At 38.4% G+C, this 18497-nt stretch overlaps 1 protein-coding gene across 4 annotated transcripts in view; it reads right to left on the reverse strand.

The window, feature by feature from the left end:
- Positions 1 to 177: 177 nt before the first annotated feature.
- The window catches only part of LOC106592264 (lysophosphatidylcholine acyltransferase 1), a 108957-nt gene continuing 90637 nt past the window's right edge, over positions 178 to 18497 (reverse strand). For 2 of the 4 annotated variants that reach the window (XM_045719330.1, XM_045719329.1), the window contains exons 11-14: positions 5004 to 5157; positions 3723 to 3821; positions 3337 to 3478; positions 179 to 2236 (exon numbers count right to left, since the gene is read on the reverse strand). In XM_045719330.1, coding sequence (XP_045575286.1) covers positions 2031 to 2236; positions 3337 to 3478; positions 3723 to 3821; positions 5004 to 5157 — 601 coding nt within the window. In that variant the 3' untranslated portion in view covers positions 179 to 2030. Of the gene's footprint in view, positions 2237 to 3336; positions 3479 to 3722; positions 3822 to 5003; positions 5158 to 18497 lie in introns of all 4 variants that reach the window. The other 2 variants (XR_006770038.1, XM_045719331.1) reach the window with 2 other exon arrangements.

Below are 18497 nucleotides of genomic sequence, written 5' to 3' on the forward strand. Positions count from 1 at the left end.
AGGAACCATGGGTCAGTCTCTAATGGCCAGGGAGGAGAGAGGAACCATGGGTTAGTCTCTAATGGCCAGGGAGGAGAGAGGAACCATGGGTCAGTCTCTAATGGCCAGGGAGGAGAGAGGAACCATGGGTCAGTCTCTAATGGCCAGGGAGGAGAGAGGAACCATGGGTCAGTCTCTAATGGCCAGGGAGGAGAGAGGAACCATGGGTCAGTCTCTAATGGCCAGGGAGGAGAGAGGAACCATGGGTCAGTCTCTAATGGCCAGGGAGGAGAGAGGAACCATGGGTCAGTCTCTAATGGCCAGGGAGGAGAGAGGAACCATGGGTCAGTCTCTAATGGCCAGGGAGGAGAGAGGAACCATGGGTCAGTGTCTAATGACACCCTGTTCCCTACATAGGGCCCTTAGGGGTCTCTGGTCAAATCTGACCCCTCTGATATCAGCCATATCACACCTTAAATCTGACTCCTCTGATATCAGCCATATCACACCTTAAATCTGACTCCTCTGATATCAGCCATATCACACCTTAAATCTGACCCCTCTGATATCAGCCATATCACACCTTAAATCTGACCCCTCTGATATCAGCCATATCACACCTTAAATCTGACCCATTTTACAGGTGTAGGATCTTCCTTTGATCACCCTGTTTCAGGAGAACTTTCCTGCATTTAAAATGTATAGTGTATTTTAGGTTTAAAATGGCTTTTGAAGTTTGTAATTTCCACTTAGAAATGTTAGACTTTATTTTCCCTTATTTTATATATTGATGTATTAACCTTCCCAACAATTACCATTAATTATAATCCATATAATAATTCACATTTCCTGTTGCTACAGGATTATTTTCCTGCTGTAGCAAACTGTCTCAAATTAAGATCCTACATCTTACATCAGCCATATTGCACCTCAAAAGTTCAATCAAAGCCAAAGTGGCCGAAGACAATGTCACTGGTGCTTCAAGGCTGTTCTATTCAGTCACACTCCCTCAATACTGCTCACTGACAGTAAAGCACCATGCAGACTCAAACCTTCCATTTAAAATGGCCACTTCTATTAGATAGAAGAAGATAAAACAAATAGAAACACTGAATTCACTCAAAACTATAGTTCCCTTCACTGGCTGGGGTGTTGTCCCTTCACTGGCTGGGGTGTTGTCCCTTCACTGGCTGGGGTGTTGTCCCTTCACTGGCTGGGGTGTTGTCCCTTCACTGGCTGGGGTGTTGTCCCTTCACTGGCTGGGGTGTTGTCCCTTCACTGGCTGGGGTGTTGTCCCTTCACTGGCTGGGGTGTTGTCCCTTCCCTGGCTGGGGTGTTGTCCCTTCACTGGCTGGGGTGTTGTCCCTTCCCTGGCTGGGGTGTTGTCCCTTCACTGGCTGGGGTGTTGTCCCTTCCCTGGCTGGGGTGTTGTCCCTTCACTGGCTGGGGTGTTGTCCCTTCACTGGCTGGGGTGTTGTCCCTTCACTAGCTGGGGTGTTGTCCCTTCACTGGCTGGGGTGTTGTCCCTTCCCTGGCTGGGGTGTTGTCCCTTCACTGGCTGGGGTGTTGTCCCTTCACTGGCTGGGGTGTTGTCCCTTCCCTGGCTGGGGTGTTGTCCCTTCACTGGCTGGGGTGTTGTCCCTTCCCTGGCTGGGGTGTTGTCCCTTCCCTGGCTGGGGTGTTTTCTCTCGACCACTCCCAAACCCCAACATGGAGGAAATGTAATAAGTGTTGCCCTTCAAGTGTTTCACGCTTCATTTCTCCTCGATCGTCATTAGCCATCTTTTTGGCATTGAAATGCATGTTCCTTCCTCAGAACAAATACAGAAAAACTCAGCTAAAACAACAACGTCAGATCACCAAGATCAAATGAACTGTATAAACATTATGAATACGGTTAATAAGGGTTACATTTCTCATTGTGTGTGTGTGTGTGTGTGTGTGTGTGTGTGTGTGTGTGTATCTGACTGACCATACATATAGCCCATTAACAACCCCCACCACCACCACTCTCTCACCAGGAGAGGTGGATCCTGAGGTGGCGATCAGACTCAGTTGTGTTTCTTCACTGAGCCGTCCGTCGTTGTGTCGTGGTGGTTGACTCGCGGGCTGAAGTCAGGGCAGAAGCCATTGGTCTGAGGCTTGGCGTTGGGCGTGGCGCTGGGCTGGTGAGGACAGCCGTTACGGCCTGTATTGTCTGTGGACAGGTAGTCCTCACTGAAGTTTGGGTGCTGCTCTGCAAAGCTCCTGAACTTGTCTGTTACCACCACAGGAGGGCGCCAGACACAAAGGTAAGGTTATTCCAAGCAAGTTAAATACAGTAACCTACCATTAACACACTTGGAAACAAGTACATGTTTACAAAGATGGGCACACTCCTAATATTTACAAATGAACTAGAGATTACAGACACAACATAACTTTGACATATTCTTTGTTGCGTTCTAAAATCATCCCAGGCGTATACTCCCAAGAACAGTGTGGCGGATGAATCAGAATTAGTTGGGTAACATAGATAATTAAGATGTTTTATTTGCATAATATGCTTATGTGAGATACTTGTCATTAGAATGTATCCCTTTGGATAATGAATGTTGGCAGTTGCACTTTTCCCTTAGCTGGGGCTCAGTCACTTGGGGCCCAGAGAGGGGAGAGGTCAGGCTTGTCTTTTACATGTCTCTGGTGCTATGCAGAATATCAGAAAGGGAAGAGGACAGAATGGAACATTGTCTACATATGTGAATGTGTCTTTAACTATTCTTAAACCATGTGAAGGGATGGCGTGATTAATGTGGAACCAATTATTTGTCTCCACAATGTCTGTGCGCAAGTCACTCCCCTCAGTGAGCTTGTCCAGGAGTGGGGTCAAGAGGGGGTTTACTTGAGATGGGAGTATCTAGAGTTGACAATTGATATATGCCATTGGATGAGTTGGTGTTTTTGTACTATGAAGTACCAGGAACGAGTTTAGAACCTCGTCTTAGAGACCAAACTGAACGATCATTTATAGCGAATGTTATCTGGCTAAGGGATACTCCTTTCTGAAATATAAAGTCCCTTTGTGAACTGTCTCTAAGATCTGTGGTTCGTCATGTACGTTGAGAGGGGTGTATCTTGGCTATAAAAGATCTTTGTACTTTTGTGTAATCACTTTTCAATGGTTGCATTAGAGATAGCGCATCATTAAAAGTCAAAGTGCTTTTGCAAAGCTCTTAATTATTAAAGATGTAGTTTAAGTATAACTCTGACTGGTGTGTGAAGTTTGTAACTCTCCTCATTTGGTAATGCAGAAATTAGCCACCACAACAGCTAAACAGAAGGATGGCCCAGTACAAGCTAAGACATGTCGTTTCTTACCGAAGGTGAGTTTCCCTGTGTCCTCTGTGTCGATAGCAGCGAAGAGACGCGAGACGTTGAGGTCAGCTACTCCTAACTCCGTCTTTAGGATGCAGGCCAACTCAGCCACTGTGATCGCACCGTCCTCCTCCGCCTCAAACATCTGGGATATATGCAAATAATAACCAACACACATTAGATGACCCTGAGCCCTTCATATCTCACTCACAGCCACTGAGCCGGCTGGCGCACAGACCATCTGTTCATATCTACACACACTCTACAACTCACACCGTAGGTCATTAGTACATCCTCTCAGATGGAAAATGGCTGAAATATCAGTGGTCGTAGGCCCTCTGAAAGACACCTTGACAAGAGCGTGAAACCAGAGCTGGAGCAGAACGTACCTTGAAGGCCAGTTTCATGGTCTCCAGTGTTTTAGCAGGTCTGCATACCACCGATAAGGCGATGACATATTCTCTGATGTCTATCATGTTGTCTTCCTGCTGGAGGAGAAGAGAGAAGAACAGAGTGAAGAGTTACCGGTTAGAAGGAATCTGGCAAAGCACATGTCTAAATCTAATGTCTAAATCTAATGTCTAAATCTAATGTCTAAATCTAATGTCTAAAGTCTAATGTCTAAATCTAATGTCTAAATCTAATGTCTAAATCTTACATTTAAATCTAATATCTAAATCTAATGTCTAAATCTAGAATCTTACATTTAAATCTAACATCTAAATCTAATGTCTAAATCTAATATCTTACATTTAAATCTAACATCTAAATCTAATGTCTAAATCTAATTTCTTACATTTAAATCTAATGTCTAAATCTAATGTCTAAATCTAAAGTCTACATTTAATATTACATTTAAATCTAATATCTAAATCTAATGTCTAAATCTAATATCTAAATCTAATGTCTAAATCTAATGTCTAAATCTTATATCTAAATCTAATGTCTAAATTTAATCTTACATTTAAATCTAATGACAATCTAATGTCTAAATCTAATATCTAAATCTAATGTCTAAATCTAATATCTAAATCTAATGTCTAAATCTTATATCTAAATCTAATGTCTAAATTTAATCTTACATTTAAATCTAATGACTAAATCTAATATCTAAATCTAATATCTTATGTTTAAATCTAATATCTAAATCTAATGTCTAAATCTAAATCTAATGTCTAAATCTAATATCTAAATCTAATGTCTAAATCTAATATCTAATGTCTAAATCTAATATCTAAATCTAATGTCTAAATCTAATGTCTAAATCTAATGTCTAAATCTAATATCTAAATCTAATATCTAAATCTAATATCTAAATCTAATGTCTAAATCTAATGTCTAAATCTAATATCTAAATCTAATATCTAAATCTAATGTCTAAATCTAATGTCTAAATCTAATGTCTAAATCTAATATCTAAATCTAATGTCTAAATCTAATGTCTAAATCTAATGCCTAAATCTAATGTCTAAATCGAATGTCTAAATCTAATGCCTATATCTAAATCTAGTATATAATATTGAAATCTATGTCTAATATCGAAATCTAATATCGAAATCTGTATTTCAATATTAAAATACACAATATAGGGAAAACAGGAAGTTGAGATACTTGTAATTTAGGCCTTCAAATGTCCTAATGGGATGATATTATATTCAGTGTTTCCTTACCTCGTTGAAGAGGGAGAAGATGTCTCTGAGCATGTCTGACACAGGGACATCAAGGTAGTGGGCAAAGTCTTCCAGACCCAGCTTCTCTCCCTCCATCTTCCTGGCTCTGTTACCAAACTCCTGCAGTACCTTCTCTACGTTCTGGGGCTTCAACCTGACCAGGTAACATCAACACATTAATACAGTCTCCACATTCTGGGGTTCAACCTGACCAGGTAACATCAACACATTAATACAGTCTCTACATTCTGGGGCTTCAACCTGACCAGGTAACATTAATACAGTCTCTACATTCTGGGGTTCAACCTGACCAGGTAACATCAACACATTAATACAGTCTCCACATTCTGGGGTTCAACCTGACCAGGTAACATCAACACATTAATACAGTCTCTACATTCTGGGCTTCAACCTGACCAGGTAACATCAACACATTAATACAGTCTCTACATTCTGGGGTTCAACCTGACCAGGTAACATCAACACATTAATACAGTCTCCACATTCTGGGGTTCAACCTGACCAGGTAACATCAACACATTAATACAGTCTCCACATTCTGGGGTTCAACCTGACCAGGTAACATCAACACATTAATACAGTCTCCACATTCTGGGCTTCAACCTGACCAGGTAACATTAATACAGTCTCTACATTCTGGGGTTCAACCTGACCAGGTAACATCAACACATTAATACAGTCTCCATGTTCTGGGGTTCAACCTGACCAGGTAACATCAACACATTAATACAGTCTCTACATTCTGGGGTTCAACCTGACCAGGTAACATCAACACATGAATACAGTCTCTACATTCTGGGCTTCAACCTGACTAGGTAACATCAACACATTAATACAGTCTCCACGTTCTGGGGTTCAACCTGACCAGGTAACATCAACACATTAATACAGTCTCTACATTCTGGGCTTCAACCTGACCAGGTAACATCAACACATTAATACAGTCTCCACATTCTGGGGTTCAACCTGACCAGGTAACATCAACACATTAATACAGTCTCTACATTCTGGGCTTCAACCTGACCAGTTAACATTAATACAGTCTCTACATTCTGGGGTTCAACCTGACCAGGTAACATCAACACATTAATACAGTCTCTACATTCTGGGGTTCAACCTGACCAGGTAACATCAACACATTAATACAGTCTCCACATTCTGGGGTTCAACCTGACCAGGTAACATTAATACAGTCTCTACATTCTGGGGTTCAACCTGACCAGGTAACATCAACACATTAATACAGTCTCTACATTCTGGGGTTCAACCTGACTAGGTAACATCAACACATGAATACAGTCTCCACATTCTGGGGTTCAACCTGACTAGGTAACATCGACACATGAATACAGTCTCTACATTCTGGGGTTCAACCTGACCAGGTAACATCAACACATTAATACAGTCTCCACATTCTGGGGTTCAACCTGACCAGGTAACATCAACACATTAATACAGTCTCCACATTCTGGGGTTCAACCTGACCAGGTAACATTAATACAGTCTCTACATTCTGGGGTTCAACCTGACCAGGTAAAAACATTAATACAGTCTCCACATTCTGGGGTTCAACCTGACTAGGTAACATCGACACATGAATACAGTCTCTACATTCTGGGGTTCAACCTGACCAGGTAACATCAACACATTAATACAGTCTCCACATTCTGGGGTTCAACCTGACTAGGTAACATCGACACATGAATACAGTCTCTACATTCTGGGGTTCAACCTGACCAGGTAACATCAACACATTAATACAGTCTCCACATTCTGGGGTTCAACCTGACCAGGTAACATCAACACATTAATACAGTCTCTACATTCTGGGGTTCAACCTGACCAGGTAAAATTAATACAGAGTCTCTACATTCTAGGACTTTGACTTGACCAGGAAAACATCAACACATTAATACAGAGCCTGCTGCACATTTAAGACAAACCAATTCACGCTAAACCAGCTTCAACCGGCGCAATTACCACAAACACAATCAACCACAAACACTGCATATTCACACCATCATGTAAGCACAAAATAAAGCAGCAACACAACACACTAACACAAGACAAAAAAACACACAAATCCTACCCAATTCAAATACACACAGACACACAACAAGCACATTGACACCAACACATTGAGGCTTTTTACACATCCTAGGACGAATATGATGTAATATAGAACCATCACTATGACAGTGAGTTAGTAGGATGAATATGTTGTAATATAGAACCATCACTATGACAGTGAGTTAGTAGGACGAATATGTTGTAATAGAGAACCATCACTATGACAGTGAGTTAGTAGGATGAATATGTTGTATTGTATTATAGAACCATCACTATGACAGTGAGTTAGTAGGATGAATATGTTGTATTGTAATATAGAACCATCACTATGACAGTGAGTTAGTAGGATGAATATGTTGTATTGTAATATAGAACCATCACTATGACAGTGAGTTAGTAGGATGAATATGTTGTAATATAGAACCATCACTATGACAGTGAGTTAGTAGGATGAATATGTTGTAATATAGAACCATCACTATGACAGTGAGTTAGTAGGATGAATATGTTGTATTGTAATATAGAACCATCACTATGACAGTGAGTTAGTAGGATGAATATGTTGTAATATATAACCATCACTATGACAGTGAGTTAGTACGATGAATATGTTGTAATATAGAACCATCACTATGACAGTGAGTTAGTAGGATGAATATGTTGTATTATAGAACCATCACTATGACAGTGAGTTAGTAGGATGAATATGTTGTATTGTATTATAGAACCATCACTATGCCAGTGAGTTAGTAGGATGAATATGTTGTATTGTATTATAGAACCATCACTATGACAGTGAGTTAGTAGGATGAATATGTTGTGATATAGAACCATCACTATGACAGTGAGTTAGTAGGATGAATATGTTGTATTATAGAACCATCACTATGACAGTGAGTTAGTAGGATGAATATGTTGTAATATAGAACCATCACTATGCCAGTGAGTTAGTAGGATGAATATGTTGTATTGTAATATAGAACCATCACTATGACAGTGAGTTAGTAGGATGAATATGTTGTATTGTAATATAGAACCATCACTATGACAGTGAGTTAGTAGGATGAATATGTTGTAATATAGAACCATCACTATGACAGTGAGTTAGTAGGATGAATATGTTGTAATATAGAACCATCACTATGACAGTGAGTTCGTAGGATGAATATGTTGTATTATAGAACCATCACTATGACAGTGAGTTAGTAGGATGAATATGTTGTATTGTAATATAGAACCATCACTATGACAGTGAGTTAGTAGGATGAATATGTTGTATTATAGAACCATCACTATGACAGTGAGTTAGTAGGATAAATATGTTGTATTGTAATATAGAACCATCACTATGACAGTGAGTTAGTAGGATGAATATGTTGTAATATAGAACCATCACTATGACAGTGAGTTAGTAGGATGAATATGTTGTAATATAGAACCATCACTATGACAGTGAGTTAGTAGGATGAATATGTGATTGTAATATAGAACCATCACTATGACAGTGAGTTAGTAGGATGAATATGTTGTATTGTAATATAGAACCATCACTATGACAGTGAGTTAGTAGGATGAATATGTTGTATTGTAATATAGAACCATCACTATGACAGTGAGTTAGTAGGATGAATATGTTGTATTGTAATATAGAACCATCACTATGACAGTGAGTTAGTAGGATGAATATGTTGATTGTAATATAGAACCATCACTATGACAGTGAGTTAGTAGGATGAATATGTTGTATTATAGAACCATCACTATGACAGTGAGTTAGTAGGATGAATATGTTGTAATATAGAACCATCACTATGACAGTGAGTTAGTAGGATGAATATGTTGTAATATAGAACCATCACTATGACAGTGAGTTAGTAGGATGAATAGTGTTGTAATATAGAACCATCACTATGACAGTGAGTTAGTAGGATGAATATGTTGTATTGTAATATAGAACCATCACTATGACAGTGAGTTAGTAGGATGAATATGTTGTATTATAGAACCATCACTATGACAGTGAGTTAGTAGGATGAATATGTTGTATTGTAATATAGAACCATCACTATGACAGTGAGTTAGTAGGATGAATATGTTGTATTATATAACCATCACTATGACAGTGAGTTAGTAGGATGAATATGTTGTAATATAGAACCATCACTATGACAGTGAGTTAGTAGGATGAATATGTTGTATTGTATTATAGAACCATCACTATGACAGTGAGTTAGTAGGATGAATATGTTGTAATATAGAACCATCACTATGCCAGTGAGTTAGTAGGATGAATATGTTGTATTGTAATATAGAACCATCACTATGACAGTGAGTTAGTAGGATGAATATGGTGTATTGTAATATAGAACCATCACTATGACAGTGAGTTAGTAGGATGAATATGTTGTATTGTAATATAGAACCATCACTATGACAGTGAGTTAGTAGGATGAATATGTTGTATTATAGAACCATCACTATGACAGTGAGTTAGTAGGATGAATATGTTGTAATATAGAACCATCACTATGACAGTGAGTTAGTAGGATGAATATGTTGTAATATAGAACCATCACTATGACAGTGAGTTAGTAGGATGAATATGTTGTAATATAGAACCATCACTATGACAGTGAGTTAGTAGGATGAATATGTTGTATTGTAATATAGAACCATCACTATGACAGTGAGTTAGTAGGATGAATATGTTGTAATATAGAACCATCACTATGACAGTGAGTTAGTAGGATGAATATGTTGTATTGTAATATAGAACCATCACTATGACAGTGAGTTAGTAGGATGAATATGTTGTGATATAGAACCATCACTATGACAGTGAGTTAGTAGGATGAATATGTTGTATTGTAATATAGAACCATCACTATGACAGTGAGTTAGTAGGATGAATATGTTGTAATATAGAACCATCACTATGACAGTGAGTTAGTAGGATGAATATGTTGTGTTGTGTTATAGAATCATCACTATGACAGTGAGTTAGTAGGATGAATATGTTGTGTTGTAATATAGAACCATCACTATGACAGTGAGTTAGTAGGATGAATATGTTGTAATATAGAACCATCACTATGACAGTGAGTTAGTAGGATGAATATGTTGTATTATAGAACCATCACCATGACAGTGAGTTAGTAGGATGAATATGTTGTATTGTAATATAGAACCATCACTATGACAGTGAGTTAGTAGGATGAATATGTTGTAATATAGAACCATCACTATGACAGTGAGTTAGTAGGATGAATATGTTGTATTATAGAACCATCACTATGACAGTGAGTTAGTAGGATGAATATGTTGTAATATAGAACCATCACTATGACAGTGAGTTAGTAGGATGAATATGTTGTATTGTGTTATAGAATCATCACTATGACAGTGAGTTAGTAGGATGAATATGTTGTAATATAGAACCATCACTATGACAGTGAGTTAGTAGGATGAATATGTTGTAATATAGAACCATCACTATGACAGTGAGTTAGTAGGATGAATATGGTTGTAATATAGAACCATCACTATGACAGTGAGTTAGTAGGATGAATATGGTTGTAATATAGAACCATCACTATGACAGTGAGTTAGTAGGATGAATATGTTGTATTGTAATATAGAACCATCACTATGACAGTGAGTTAGTAGGATGAATAGGTTGTAATATAGAACCATCACTATGACAGTGAGTTAGTAGGATGAATATGTTGTATTGTAATATAGAACCATCACTATGCCAGTGAGTTAGTAGGATGAATATGTTGTAATATAGAACCATCACTATGACAGTGAGTTAGTAGGATGAATATGTTGTAATATAGAACCATCACTATGACAGTGAGTTAGTAGGATGAATATGTTGTATTATAGAACCATCACTATGACAGTGAGTTAGTAGGATGAATATGTTGTATTATAGAACCATCACTATGACAGTGAGTTAGTAGGATGAATATGTTGTATTGTGTTATAGAATCATCACTATGACAGTGAGTTAGTAGGATGAATATGTTGTAATATAGAACCATCACTATGACAGTGAGTTAGTAGGATGAATATGTTGTAATATAGAACCATCACTATGACAGTGAGTTAGTAGGATGAATATGTTGTATTGTAATATAGAACCATCACTATGACAGTGAGTTAGTAGGATGAATATGTTGTAATATAGAACCATCACTATGACAGTGAGTTAGTAGGATGAATATGTTGTATTGTAATATAGAACCATCACTATGACAGTGAGTTAGTAGGATGAATATGTTGTAATATAGAACCATCACTATGACAGTGAGTTAGTAGGATGAATATGTTGTATTGTAATATAGAACCATCACTATGACAGTGAGTTAGTAGGATGAATATGTTGTATTGTGTTATAGAATCATCACTATGACAGTGAGTTAGTAGGATGAATATGTTGTAATATAGAACCATCACTATGACAGTGAGTTAGTAGGATGAATATGTTGTAATATAGAACCATCACTATGACAGTGAGTTAGTAGGATGAATATGTTGTAATATAGAACCATCACTATGACAGTGAGTTAGTAGGATGAATATGTTGTAATATAGAACCATCACTATGACAGTGAGTTAGTAGGATGAATATGTTGTATTGTAATATAGAACCATCACTATGACAGTGAGTTAGTAGGATGAATATGTTGTAATATAGAACCATCACTATGACAGTGAGTTAGTAGGATGAATATGTTGTAATATAGAACCATCACTATGACAGTGAGTTAGTAGGATGAATATGTTGTAATATAGAACCATCACTATGACAGTGAGTTAGTAGGATGAATATGTTGTAATATAGAACCATCACTATGACAGTGAGTTAGTAGGATGAATATGTTGTAATATAGAACCATCACTATGACAGTGAGTTAGTAGGATGAATATGTTGTATTGTAATATAGAACCATCACTATGACAGTGAGTTAGTAGGATGAATATGTTGTAATATAGAACCATCACTATGACAGTGAGTTAGTAGGATGAATATGTTGTATTGTAATATAGAACCATCACTATGACAGTGAGTTAGTAGGATGAATATGTTGTATTATAGAACCATCACTATGACAGTGAGTTAGTAGGATGAATATGTTGTATTGTAATATAGAACCATCACTATGACAGTGAGTTAGTAGGATGAATATGTTGTAATATAGAACCATCACTATGACAGTGAGTTAGTAGGATGAATATGTTGTAATATAGAACCATCACTATGACAGTGAGTTAGTAGGATGAATATGTTGTAATATAGAACCATCACTATGACAGTGAGTTAGTAGGATGAATATGTTGTAATATAGAACCATCACTATGACAGTGAGTTAGTAGGATGAATATGTTGTAATATAGAACCATCACTATGACAGTGAGTTAGTAGGATGAATATGTTGTAATATAGAACCATCACTATGACAGTGAGTTAGTAGGATGAATATGTTGTAATATAGAACCATCACTATGACAGTGAGTTAGTAGGATGAATATGTTGTAATATAGAACCATCACTATGACAGTGAGTTAGTTGGATGAATATGTTGTAATATAGAACCATCACTATGACAGTGAGTTAGTAGGATGAATATGTTGTAATATAGAACCATCACTATGACAGTGAGTTAGTAGGATGAATATGTTGTATTGTAATATAGAACCATCACTATGACAGTGAGTTAGTAGGATGAATATGTTGTAATATAGAACCATCACTATGACAGTGAGTTAGTAGGATGAATATGTTGTAATATAGAACCATCACTATGACAGTGAGTTAGTAGGATGAATATGTTGTAATATAGAACCATCACTATGACAGTGAGTTAGTAGGATGAATATGTTGTAATATAGAACCATCACTATGACAGTGAGTTAGTAGGATGAATATGTTGTATTGTAATATAGAACCATCACTATGACAGTGAGTTAGTAGGATGAATATGTTGTATTGTAATATAGAACCATCACTATGACAGTGAGTTAGTAGGATGAATATGTTGTATTGTAATATAGAACCATCACTATGACAGTGAGTTAGTAGGATGAATATGTTGTAATATAGAACCATCACTATGACAGTGAGTTAGTAGGATGAATATGTTGTATTGTAATATAGAACCATCACTATGACAGTGAGTTAGTAGGATGAATATGTTGTATTATATAACCATCACTATGACAGTGAGTTAGTAGGATGAATATGTTCTATTGTAATATAGAACCATCACTATGACAGTGAGTTAGTAGGATGAATATGTTGTATTGTAATATAGAACCATCACTATGACAGTGAGTTAGTAGGATGAATATGTTGTATTGTAATATAGAACCATCACTATGACAGTGAGTTAGTAGGATGAATATGTTGTATTGTAATATAGAACCATCACTATGACAGTGAGTTAGTAGGATGAATATGTTGTATTGTAATATAGAACCATCACTATGACAGTGAGTTAGTAGGATGAATATGTTGTAATATAGAACCATCACTATGACAGTGAGTTAGTAGGATGAATATGTTGTATTGTAATATAGAACCATCACTATGACAGTGAGTTAGTAGGATGAATATGTTGTATTGTAATATAGAACCATCACTATGACAGTGAGTTAGTAGGATGAATATGTTGTATTATAGAACCATCACTATGACAGTGAGTTAGTAGGATGAATATGTTGTAATATAGAACCATCACTATGACAGTGAGTTAGTAGGATGAATATGTTGTATTGTAATATAGAACCATCACTATGACAGTGAGTTAGTAGGATGAATATGTTGTAATATAGAACCATCACTATGACAGTGAGTTAGTAGGATGAATATGTTGTAATATAGAACCATCACTATGACAGTGAGTTAGTAGGATGAATATGTTGTATTGTAATATAGAACCATCACTATGACAGTGAGTTAGTAGGATGAATATGTTGTAATATAGAACCATCACTATGACAGTGAGTTAGTAGGATGAATATGTTGTATTATAGAACCATCACTATGACAGTGAGTTAGTAGGATGAATATGTGATTGTAATATAGAACCATCACTATGACAGTGAGTTAGTAGGATGAATATGTTGTATTATATAACCATCACTATGACAGTGAGTTAGTACGATGAATATGTTGTATTGTAATATAGAACCATCACTATGACAGTGAGTTAGTAGGATGAATATGTTGTATTGTATTATAGAACCATCACTATGACAGTGAGTTAGTAGGATGAATATGTTGTATTGTATTATAGAACCATCACTATGACAGTGAGTTAGTAGGATGAATATGTTGTAATATAGAACCATCACTATGACAGTGAGTTAGTAGGATGAATATGTTGTATTGTAATATAGAACCATCACTATGACAGTGAGTTAGTAGGATGAATATGTTGTATTATAGAACCATCACTATGACAGTGAGTTAGTAGGATGAATATGTTGTATTATAGAACCATCACTATGACAGTGAGTTAGTAGGATGAATATGTTGTAATATAGAACCATCACTATGACAGTGAGTTAGTAGGATGAATATGTTGTAATATAGAACCATCACTATGACAGTGAGTTAGTAGGATGAATATGTTGTATGTATAGAACCATCACTATGACAGTGAGTTAGTAGGATGAATATGTTGTATTATATAACCATCACTATGACAGTGAGTTAGTAGGATGAATATGTTGTATTATATAACCATCACTATGACAGTGAGTTAGTAGGATGAATATGTTGTAATATAGAACCATCACTATGACAGTGAGTTAGTAGGATGAATATGTTGTAATATAGAACCATCACTATGACAGTGAGTTAGTAGGATGAATATGTTGTAATATAGAACCATCACTATGACAGTGAGTTAGTAGGATGAATATGTTGTATTGTAATATAGAACCATCACTATGACAGTGAGTTAGTAGGATGAATATGTTGTAATATAGAACCATCACTATGACAGTGAGTTAGTAGGATGAATATGTTGTATTATAGAACCATCACTATGACAGTGAGTTAGTAGGATGAATATGTTGTATTGTAATATAGAACCATCACTATGACAGTGAGTTAGTAGGATGAATATGTTGTATTGTAATATAGAACCATCACTATGACAGTGAGTTAGTAGGATGAATATGTTGTATTGTAATATAGAACCATCACTATGACAGTGAGTTAGTAGGATGAATATGTTGTAATATAGAACCATCACTATGACAGTGAGTTAGTAGGATGAATATGTTGTAATATAGAACCATCACTATGACAGTGAGTTAGTAGGATGAATATGTTGTATTATAGAACCATCACTATGACAGTGAGTTAGTAGGATGAATATGATGTAATATAGAACCATCACTATGACAGTGAGTTAGTAGGATGAATATGTTGTAATATAGAACCATCACTATGACAGTGAGTTAGTAGGATGAATATGTTGTATTGTATTATAGAACCATCACTATGACAGTGAGTTAGTAGGATGAATATGTTGTAATATAGAACCATCACTATGACAGTGAGTTAGTAGGATGAATATGTTGTAATATAGAACCATCACTATGACAGTGAGTTAGTTGGATGAATATGTTGTATTGTAATATAGAACCATCACTATGACAGTGAGTTAGTAGGATGAATATGTTGTATTGTAATATAGAACCATCACTATGACAGTGAGTTAGTAGGATGAATATGTTGTATTATAGAATCATCACTATGACAGTGAGTTAGTAGGATGAATATGTTGTATTATAGAACCATCACTATGACAGTGAGTTAGTAGGATGAATATGTTGTATTGTAATATAGAACCATCACTATGACAGTGAGTTAGTAGGATGAATATGTTGTAATATAGAACCATCACTATGACAGTGAGTTAGTTGGATGAATATGTTGTAATATAGAACCATCACTATGACAGTGAGTTAGTAGGATGAATATGTTGTAATATAGAACCATCACTATGACAGTGAGTTAGTTGGATGAATATGGATTGTAATATAGAACCATCACTATGACAGTGAGTTAGTAGGATGAATATGTTGTATTGTAATATAGAACCATCACTATGACAGTGAGTTAGTAGGATGAATATGTTGTATTATAGAACCATCACTATGACAGTGAGTTAGTAGGATGAATATGTTGTATTATAGAACCATCACTATGACAGTGAGTTAGTAGGATGAATATGTTGTATTGTAATATAGAACCATCACTATGACAGTGAGTTAGTAGGATGAATATGTTGTAATATAGAACCATCACTATGACAGTGAGTTAGTAGGATGAATATGTTGTATTGTATTATAGAACCATCACTATGACAGTGAGTTAGTAGGATGAATATGTTGTAATATAGAACCATCACTATGACAGTGAGTTAGTAGGATGAATATGTTGTAATATAGAACCATCACTATGACAGTGAGTTAGTAGGATGAATATGTTGTAATATAGAACCATCACTATGACAGTGAGTTAGTAGGATGAATATGTTGTATTATAGAACCATCACTATGACAGTGAGTTAGTAGGATGAATATGTTGTATTATAGAACCATCACTATGACAGTGAGTTAGTAGGATGAATATGTTGTAATATAGAACCATCACTATGACAGTGAGTTAGTAGGATGAATATGTTGTATTATAGAACCATCACTATGACAGTGAGTTAGTAGGATGAATATGTTGTAATATAGAATCATCACTATGACAGTGAGTTAGTAGGATTTCTAGTCTAGTTTTCAGCAGACTCCTTACTTTGCCAGATAGCTAGTCATCTGAAGTCATTACAAAGCTCACGGCCCTGGGTCTGAACTAGAGGCCAAGAAGATCAGGGGCCCCGTAGCCACGGCCTGTTCTCCCCTTTTGAATCACTCAGGAGCATCATGGGAAAAACTGTCAGTCTGGCCAATAGTTTCTACCATCAAACCATCAGACTGCTGATTGTTATGTCATTTTCTAGTGTTACTTTTATTTGTTAAACTTTAGTTTATTTAGTAAATATTTTCTTAACTCTATTTCTTGAACTGCATTGTGAGTCAGCATTTCACGGTAAGGTCTACACCTGTTGTATTCGGAGCATGTGACAAATAAAATTTGATTTGATTTGAATAGCCACCACTAGTCAGCCCCCCCCCCCTCCAACTCCCCCTATGGTCATTCCCCCCCACCCCCACCCCTCCAACTCCCCCTATGGCCATTCCCCCCCCCACCCCTCCAACTCCCCCCTATGGTCATTCCCCCCACCCCCACCCCTCCAACTCCCCCTATGGTCACCCCCCGCCCCCACCCCTCCAACTCCCCCTATGGTCATTCCCCCCCCACCCCTCCAACTCCCCCTATGGTCATTCCCCCCCACCCCTCCAACTCCCCCCTATGGTCATCCCCCCCACCCCCACCCCTCCAACTCCCCTATGGTCATTCCCCCCCACCCCTCCAACTCCCCCTATGGTAATCCCCCTCACCCCCACCCCTCCAACTCCCCCTATGGTCACCCCCCCCCCACCCCCCACCCCTCCAACTCCCCTTATGGTCATCCCCCCCCCCCACCCTCCAACTCCCCTATGGTCATCCCCCCACCCCCACCCCTCCAACTCCCCCCTATGGTCATCCCCCCCACCCCCACCCCTCCAACTCCCCCTATGGTCATCCCCCCACCCCCACCCCTCCAACTCCCCCTATGGTCATCACCCCCACCCCCACCCCTCCAACTCCCCCTATGGTCATTCCCCCCCACCCCTCCAACTCCCCTATGGTCATTCCCCCCACCCCCACCCCTCCAACTCCCCCTATGGTCACCCCCGCCCCCCACCCCTCCAACTCCCCCTATGGTCATTCCCCCCCACCCCTCCAACTCCCCCTATGGTCATTCCCCCCCCACCCCTCCAACTCCCCCTATGGTCATTCCCCCCACCCCCACCCCTCCAACTCCCCCTATGGTCACCCCCCGCCCCCACCCCTCCAACTCCCCCTATGGTCATTCCCCCCCCACCCCTCCAACTCCCCCTATGGTCATTCCCCCCCCACCCCTCCAACTCCCCCTATGGTCATCCCCCCACCCCCACCCCTCCAACTCCCCTATGGTCATTCCCCCACCCCTCCAACTCCCCCTATGGTAATCCCCCTCACCCCACACCTCCAACTCCCCCTATGGTCACCCCCCCCCCCCACCCCCCCCACCCCTCCAACTCCCCTTATGGTCATCCCCCCACCCCCACCCTCCAACTCCCCCTATGGTCATCCCCCCACCCCCACCCCTCCAACTCCCCCTATGGTCATCCCCCCCACCCCCACCCCTCCAACTCCCCCTATGGTCATCCCCCCACCCCCAC

This window comes from Salmo salar, chromosome ssa05 (genome assembly GCF_905237065.1).
Source record: "Salmo salar chromosome ssa05, Ssal_v3.1, whole genome shotgun sequence".
NCBI classification, from domain to species: domain Eukaryota; kingdom Metazoa; phylum Chordata; class Actinopteri; order Salmoniformes; family Salmonidae; genus Salmo; species Salmo salar.